The sequence below is a fragment of the Harpia harpyja genome, chromosome 1 (assembly GCF_026419915.1).
Source record: "Harpia harpyja isolate bHarHar1 chromosome 1, bHarHar1 primary haplotype, whole genome shotgun sequence".
NCBI lineage: Eukaryota > Metazoa > Chordata > Aves > Accipitriformes > Accipitridae > Harpia > Harpia harpyja.
The window spans coordinates 16747035-16756034 of NC_068940.1; the positions used below are offsets into that span (position 1 = coordinate 16747035).

At 41.3% G+C, this 9000-nt stretch overlaps 1 protein-coding gene across 1 annotated transcript; it reads right to left on the reverse strand.

The window, feature by feature from the left end:
• Positions 1 to 387: 387 nt before the first annotated feature.
• On the reverse strand, positions 388 to 2127 carry MC4R (melanocortin 4 receptor). The gene has a single exon (XM_052783598.1). It carries the CDS (start codon positions 1722 to 1724, stop codon positions 729 to 731), a length of 996 nt encoding a protein of 331 aa, XP_052639558.1. The 5' UTR covers positions 1725 to 2127; the 3' UTR covers positions 388 to 728.
• Between the last annotated feature and the right edge of the window lie 6873 nt (positions 2128 to 9000).

Genomic DNA, 9000 nt, shown 5'->3' on the forward strand with positions numbered 1-9000 from the left:
CAGGGCTAACTGATGCTCCAGGGAGCAAGTTCAACTTTGCAAAAAGGTACTCTCAGACGTAAAGCAATCATCATCTTGAACCCCCTCGCCCCCTGCAAAACCCAAGCATTCTATTGTCTGTGTAGCAGGCATTTGAAAAATCTTATTGTTGTAGGCAATAACTGTAACAACGAACAGAATTGCTGCTTGTGGAGTAGGAGGAAGAGAGTTCAAAATGAATGAATACAACTCGTTGGTTGCAGTAATCCTTATGAAAAATCTGCTTTCTAATTCTAGAGAACCTCTAATCCACTAGTAGAGAAGCATATGCTCTATTTTGAGCTGTATATAATATAATGGATAGCTATAATTACTTCAACAGAATAAGGGACAGTATCAGTCAATACGTACTGTAAGACAGGCAAGTTATTTATTTTGTTAGCAGTTGGAACATACAGCTGCTTATGTTTCTTAGTATTTCACATTCATCATTACATTTATTTGCTTACTTACAAACTGGTATGAAGTGCTACTTCTCTTTCCAGCCAAATAAATTACAAACTGCAGACATCACAAACATTATACAGAAATATGAATTACACGTAAATGGGATAGAAGGATGAGAGGGAGGGGAGACAGAAAGAGGTGCTCACTCTTAAAGATTTAAACCAAATTCTGCGGAGAAAGAGAATCTGAAGGCTTGGAACTCTGTGCTGCATGTTGTGTATACAGTAACGTATCCAGTCAGTTTAATATTTGCCAGGGAAATCACAAAGCCCTCTCAGGCTACAGCAGCATATAATCTCCTTGAATGTTTTCCTGAGCTCCTGACTCCGGAATGCATAGATAAGTGGATCGATGATGGAATTGCACATGATGAGGATGAGGTAGAAGTTAAAGTGGGACATGAAGCACACACAGTAAGGGTTGTAGGGGCAGGAAATGTAGAAAATCAGGTGCAGGAAAAAAGGAGCCCAGCACACAACAAAAACTCCGATCAGGATGGTGAGAGTGATGGCCCCTTTCATGTTGGCCCCTTGGCGAATAGGGCCAGTTCCTGGAAGAACAGCAATCTTTTTGATATGCATCCGAGCCATCATAAACATGTGGACATAGAGGGATGCCATGAGAATGAGCATAGTGAAGAACATGCTAATAAGGCAGATGATGACAACACTGCTGTCAGAGTAAATGATGAACAAAATGCCTGAGACTGTGCAAGCAGCCCAGATGCATGTGATGATGACCCCTACGCGCTTCACCGTCATGATATTATGGTACTGGAGGGCATAAAAGATAGTAAAGTACCTGTCCACTGCTATTGAGAGGAGACTGCAAATTGATGCAAGCAAGGAACTGCAAATCACTGAGTCAATGACATTGTCAATGTTTATGGTAAAGCTCTGTGCGTCTGTGTCTGTATTGTTTAGCAGCGTGATGACAATAGTTTCTGATCCATTAGATACACTCACTAGCATGTCAGCCACTGCCAAGCTACAGATGAAGAAGTACATGGGCGAATGGAGGTTCTTGTTCTTGGCTATTGCCACAATGACCAAGACGTTCTCCAGCAAGCTGATGATGCCCAGAGTCACAAACACTTCAGGGGATACAAAGAGTTGCTCGTAGCAGCCTCCCGAGGAGTGGCCCTTTGCATTGAGCTCGCTGGCCCCTCCGTGCAGTTTGTAGCTGTGGTTCCAGAAATGGAGAGGCTGGAGTGTCCCGTGGTGCTGGGTGAAATTCATCTTATGGAGATCCCCTTTCAGCTTCCTGCTTTTAAAACTCCTGCTCCTTTTGCATTCCTTTGAAAATCTTCATTGGCTTTTCAGCTTGGGAAGAAAAGAAAAATAAGCCAGCACCGAGGCAGGCAGCAGTTCAGAACACTTTGCTGTTACAAAATAAGGTTTCAAACTCAGAAATACTGGTTTACCCTCCCACAGACGCAGTTTCTGATCATCATCACATTTACCTTGGTGATCTATGTCACAGAGTCCCAACAGTCTGTAAGTTTGCATCAGATTCTCCCCTATGGTCAGTTCCTGTTTAGTTCACTGGTATGCTGCAAGGCTTTTTTGTTCCCTTCCATTAAGAGAGGCAAACATAAAATGCCCAAGTGACTGCTGCGGAGCAGAAACTAATTTCAAACTGCAAGCACCGGTCTCACTGTCAGCCAGTGCATGCTGGCTGCCTGTTTTATGGTGTGTGGAGGAGAAAAATATTCAGGGCACTCTCCGCCTCTGCTTTGCCTTCCAGCCAATGGGGCTCAGGAACCGCACAAACTCGAGGGGCTGCTGATTCTGAGCCTCTCTGAAACATCACACGGCACAGTAGATTCAGATGCAGCACAAGCTACCGGTAGCTACAGGAAAGCAGATGGGCTACCAGAGATTTGCTTCCCTTCTTTAACTTCTCTGAACAGTATTTTAATACTGATTTTTAATTAGCAGTCTTACAGAACTGTACTAGCAATCTGACAGAATTCCTGCAGCTGAACCGCTGGCTTTTTATTTTTCAGACTATGATTTACTCTTGCCCCTTCTGTGATACAAAGTTGCTCTGCCTTGTATATGAGGCAAAATAGGAAAAGGACAAGGAAGCAAGAGAATACACATTTCCTCTTGGTTCTCTCTCCCAGATCTCCCTTACATTGCTAACTTTTCTATGCCATAGTTGTCCATTTGCAAGATGTGTTGTTGCAAGGTTGCATTATACTTTCTAAGCTTTTTATATTTTTTAAGAAATGGAGACCATCTAAGGACAAAAACCAGAACAAGGAGCCAAAGTCACAAATGGCTTAATAAATTGTCCTAAAGAAAGTAGTTTTTCCAAGGTAATAGCCTTCTTTATCTTCTTATTTCCAGGAAGGAAAAGCTGATAGAGTTGATTGCAGAAGCCCTGTTGCCATCAGGAATTAGGTTGTTGGGCAGAAAAAGAAAGTCAGTATTTAGAATAAATGAAGGAAAGCAAACTGAGACAAAGTTGCAACCTCTAAGAAATGGGGCTCTTACGATGGTAATGACACAAAGGCATCAATAAATCTCCTAAAAGTCCATCCTGAGGGATGTCCCTGTGCTTAGCTGGCATGAGCTGAAAGTCAGCTTGCATGCAGTCTGCCAGGGAAAGCCCTTGAGAAGGAGAAAAAGAATGCCAAATGAATATGAAGAGACAGGGACAAAAGGTTTTTTTGCTGTTTCCTCTTCAAGCATTGCAACTGAGGATAGAAAAACATACTGAACAAAGCCTAAAGTACAGGTGGGTCTTAAAGCTATGGAAGCTATAGGAAAGTCAGTCACTACACCTGAGAGTAATGTTTGCAAGGAAGTTGTTTGCATGAACATTTCCAGTCAGCTACCAGGAAGGCTATGGAGGGGCCTGTATCTGATGCAAGAGTCTATTTTCTTCAACCCCTCAAACTTTTTTCATCTTCTATGCATTAGTTGGTTTTAAAATGAACAGCTCGAGAGATACAGAAATACAGCATGCGAGTGGAAGCACAACTGTCTGTATTCAACACCCCAGCACCAAGGTGAAGCATGATTTTACTTTCACATTTGGATTTGCTATAGAACTATGGTTATAAAGACCTATATCAGAAGAAAAGCCTCAGCCAATTATTTCTGAGCCTTTCCCCAGACAGATTGCTTCATAAAACTGAAACATGAACGTCCAAGACAAACAAAATAACTTGCAGCACAGGAAATCCCGCATTTATCAGTTTGGAAAACATCATTCACCAGCAGTATCTTTGCAATGAAAGAATAGCTTGCTGCTGAGAGGGTGAGATTTACTTTCCTATCAAGACATAATGAAAGCCAGGATTCAAAAAGATTTATTATCTAGTTCCTGATCCCTGGGCCAGTATACACTAACTCCTGCCACAGACAGGACTGGCATACCTAACCCTTAAGGACATAGCTACTATGCGAGAGCAGTGAGAAAATGTATATAAAGACTGACGTGGGTGAGCAGGATCTCCCCAGACAAGGTATTTTTCTACACCTGCAGCCTGAAATGTGTAATTTTAAAGTTATCCCAGGGAAGCAGCCACTCAGCATCCCTTCCTTCATCACCCCCCTCCATGCTGGAAGTGCCCATGGCACAGGAATCTCTCCCCTTCACCTACTTAGGTGGAGCTAGGGCGGGAGAGGCTGTCAAGAATAGAGAGAAGCTATCTCCGGAGGATACTGCCCCATTTGCTCCAGCTGTCTGTCTGTCTATCCCTCCTCTGGCTCCTCCCTTTCTCTGCACATTATCTCTGTTCTCATCCCCATTTATCTTTCCATTTGCTATCTCTCTTCACTCAGAAGCTAACCAGACAATGCTCCAAGCTTGATTTTTCTCTGGACGTGGTCATAAAAATGCAACATTGGTTGTAACAAAAGAAAGAAAAGGACACTTTTCTCTCACCCACGGCCATCACTTACCTTAGAACTTCCACTTATGCTCTGCATTCATGGGGCAAGGTTGTTTTGGTGTGTTAGCCATTCATATTTGTGGGATGAGGGTACATGACTGGAAACAGTAGACTTATGGTAGCTTAGCAACTCAGTTGAAGGACTGAAGAGGTGATGTACCATTAGCCTACTCTGACTAGAAGGCAAAACAAATTATATGAGCACTTATTTAAAAAAGAGAAGATGTATGTACATCTAAGTACTTCTACGATAGAAGATGGATACATACCTCTGGCTCCCACTTAACAAAAACCAAACCATATAATGTTAAAATTGTTCAAAGGTTCCTAGCTCTCTCATGCCTGAAAATACATCAATATTTCAATTTTTTAGTCATGGATAACAGGAATATTGCCTAATATACATTGCCTAAACTGTTTCTTAAATTTTAAAACCCAAAGCTGACCTAATATTTCTTTCAAAAGTGGTGGCTGACAAGCTTTACAGCACCACGGAAAAACATCCATGGCTGCAGAAAACTATAAACTGGTAACAATGACATACTAATATGAGCTCCAGCTCTTAAGAGAAATAAAACATCAACGGAGATTTGATACCAGCCTCCCCTTTTAACATAATGAGGAATCATATGATAAAAAATATTATTTTGACCTGTTTTTAAAAATGTCCATTTTAAGACTTCATCCTACACAATTGCCCCATGTCCTATGCTCTGTTTCCAGCTACTCCCTGACACCCACCCTCCAGACAGGGTTACAGCCATCTCCACCTCACAACATTTTGAAGAGCTGAATTATCCTCTGACAGTTGCTTTGGAAAGTAAGAAGAAAGCATTCCCTGGAATCAGTAATAAGCAGATAAAATCCTGATAGTGATACAGAAAGACAGGCAGAGACACGAGCAGGCTCTATAGGCCCACTATGGAAGAAAAAGAAAGGTAGAGGGACTTAGCAGAGGTACTTCCCTGCTCAAATACACATCTGAGATCTCTTTGAATCCCATGTCCATGTTGCTCAAGCACAGAGGTGATATTTACCACTTCAACAGCTGCCAGTGGAAACAGAGGAGGGGTTGTGAGAAGCTGGGTGGAAGAAGAACCAAAGCAGCAGATTATTAACACTTAATCAGTCCCTCAGAGTTGTGCGAATATGCCACTACTGTGCACAGGGTGCTGTTGTATTTACATGCACAAGCATAATTGAAAGAAGTTTTTGATACATATGCTCAGATCCCATTTTTCAGTGCATTCAAAACCTCAAGTCCATATCACAGTAAAAAGACTGTAGTATATTTTAGCATGCTGATTTTGAAATATAAAAGGAGCCAGGCAATGAAACTTTGGAAGCAGCTATGAGATTTTAGCCTGCATCATATCTCTATATTACAGCAAAGGCAAATTCCACCTAACACTCAAAAGACTCACCAAAAATGGTTCAAGTAACGCAATGTACTTTTCCATCCTACCCACAGATGTCATTGGAAGAAGCATTTCTTTGATTCTTTCTCGCTCCAGTAAATTATCATATGACCAATATGGAGACACTTGTTTGTTCCTGTATTTGGACTGGTAGGTTTTTTTAAATTGGTCCTTGAATGTATTGTTTTATTTTCCAGCAAGTCTGATACAGTCATGAAGAGACATATCAGTACAGACCTGACTATCATAAACTTCAGATGCTACCCTAGGATATGTAGGAATACAGAGAAGTGGCACTGGTTTTGGATGAAGTAGAGGTGATGTCTGTTGCAGATAGCAAAGAAAATCCTCATGGTAGAAGATCGCTAGTTCTGCAGTATAGAACTTGAGATGTCTATGTGTTATATTACTTCACAGAAAAAAATGTGATTGTAGACCAAATAAATAATTATTCTTTGTGCTTGTACAAACAAGTTCAAAGTAGAATTAATGAACCAGTGAAGGGTCTTAGTCAATCAAGAATAAACTGTGTAGTCAAGCTTCCATTCAGAGTCACAGAAATGTTGGTTGGATTGGACTTCTGGAAGTCATCTCATCCAGCTTCTGCTTTGAATGTGATTGCCACCAATACTGGATCAGATCAGCTGTGGCTTTGTCTAACCAAGTCTTGAAAACTTCCAAGAATGGAGATGCCACAGCCTCCCTGGATAATCTGTTCCTGTTCTGCATTGCTTTTCTAGTTAAAAAGTTTTTCCTTATCTGAATCCCCCAAGGCTAGGTTACATGCACTACAGGAGAGGCAGAGGGAGATGGACTGGTAAAGGTTGTTGAAGAGGAGGCTAAGGGGTGATCTAATAACAGATGAATCAAATCTAACAGCTGATGAAAGAGAAGGTACAAAGGTTATAGGGCCAAGCGCCTCTTGGTAGTGCCATGGAATATAACAAGAAGCAGCAGTCACAGATTGTGGTTTGCGTATGTAACCGAAGTTCCTGCCCATCGTGACAGCCCTTTGATGAGCCATCTTCAGTTTCTCCATGTCCCTCTTGCACGGCGGGGGTCCAGAGTTGAACACTGTTCCAGGTACAGCCTCACCCATGCCAAGAAGAGGGGGATAACAACCTACTTCAATCTGTCAGCTGTGCTTCTCCTAATGCAGCTGAGTGCCTGCTTTGCCCCATTTGCAATGTAAGTGCACTTTTGGCTTATATTCAGGTTGACATTCAACATAACCCCTTTGCTGTCCTTTTCAGCAAAGCTACTAGTCAGGCAGTCAGTGCCTGTTGCGTACTGATGCATGGGGCTATTCCACCCCATACAAGGAGCTTTGTACTTCTTGTTCACCTTCATAAATTTTCTGTTGGCCCAAAACTCATGTCTCCCAATGTCTCTCTGGATCAAATCTCTGCTGTTTAGTATGTCCACCATTCACCCCCTCAACTTACTACAATCTGCAAATTTGTGGATCGTGCATTCTGTATTAATATCCCTGTTAGTGATGGAGATATGAAACAAGCATTCCCAGTAAAGACACCAATGTACTCCATTTGTTCCCAGCTATCAGCTGGACTGTTGCCCAGTGTTCAGTACATTGATCACTTCCTTTTGAGACCATCAGTCCAAGCAGTTTTCAACCCACCTGTGACATGCAAATGAAACACTGGTCAGTGGAAAACTGGTCTAATACATTTTCATCTAGCCCTTTATTTTGGAGTGCTGAATGCCTTGTAATCTTTGCAATTTATTTTTAACCTTTCTCACTTGAGGTGAAAGCAGTTTTTAAGTCAAGAAGCTTCAGTGTTGAGAGCAGGAGTCTCTGTTGCTTGCCTCTTTTCCTCATGTCTGTTAGAAGAGCAGGAGAACTCTTTAGCCAATCTGGCCACTGAAAAGCACAGAAATGTATATTCTGCTGGAAAATGATACATTTGCACTTACTTGAAGATGCTGTAAATGTGCAGAAGTGGAATGTTTTCCATTAAAATGGTATGAGGAGCGCAGAGGCTTTAAGCACTTAACTGTTTAAATCTGATCTCATTTCTATTTTAGGCAATTGCTGTTGTGATTATGGAGATCGTTAATTCACAGTCAATACAGCAATAACTGTCCCTGTCCTAGTCTTTTCACCACCATTCCATCCATCCCATATAATAAATTTTCTTTTACTTGCTTATAGATTTAGGTGCTTGTTCAGACTCATCTGAAGGACTTTGTTCAAATGACTCCACAATCACCTCAGTGTTGATATCCCTCTCCAAATAACTCTCAAAAAGACATACAGCAGCATGCAGGATTAAGTACAAATTAAGCATCGCCATTCATCCAGATCAGCTAACCAAAAAACAATGATCCTGAATTTGTGACTTCCTCAGTTTGTTTCTATGCCATAAAATAAGCTGTTAACTTGGCCTTTTCCATTGTTCATGACCTTTGTGTATAAATACAGCAAAGGAAATAATTCTAACAACTACATGCTCTTCTTCACTACCTATACGCTTCTGAACAGAACAGTTTTCAGCACTACCCTTGCTTCTCTCTAGATCATGAGATCATTTTATATTAGGAAGTTTAGCACAATCTTAACTTTTCCAGTTTATCATATTCAGTTTTCTGCCATAATGATATTCAGTGTTTTTCTGTGTGAGAGTTGCAGTAGCATTTTATTCCAGCAGAAAAACAATCATCTAGTCAGCCCAGCTGTCTAACCATGAAAGCTTGAAAAATGGTGTGTCTCATTATAATTGAATGAGAAGTAGAGAACCAAGGCAGAAAAATTGACAGATCATCATTTAGTGACAGCCCAAGGTTGCATTGTGACAAAAAAGCAGCTGTTTTGGATGACGTCAAGTCACTTCAGTTTTTCAGAAAAGTCCTCAGAGTGGGGGTATAACCTACAGTTAATGTGAGATGGAAAGTTACTAACTAGCTTGAACTTTCTCTTCCAGTCTGCTCGCTTCTGAGGGTGATTGTTGTTATTCCAATAGAAAAGTCATACAGCCGATTCTTCAACTCATACTGTAAAGTGACTGGTGCTATACATGCAAAAAGATTATCAGGTTTGAAATACATTGATTAGGAGCCTCTGTAAATCAGGATTTTTTATTGTCTGAATTAAGGAAGATGCCAGCAGCTGTGGTCAGGGCCCTGTCTGGATGGCACATGCCCTTAAAGGTTTATGCTTGCAGAGCTTGG

Coding starts and splice junctions, on each gene's coding strand:
- MC4R (XM_052783598.1), bottom strand. CDS start 1,724: ATGAATTTCACCCAGCACCACGGGACACTCCAGCCTCTCCATTTCTGG.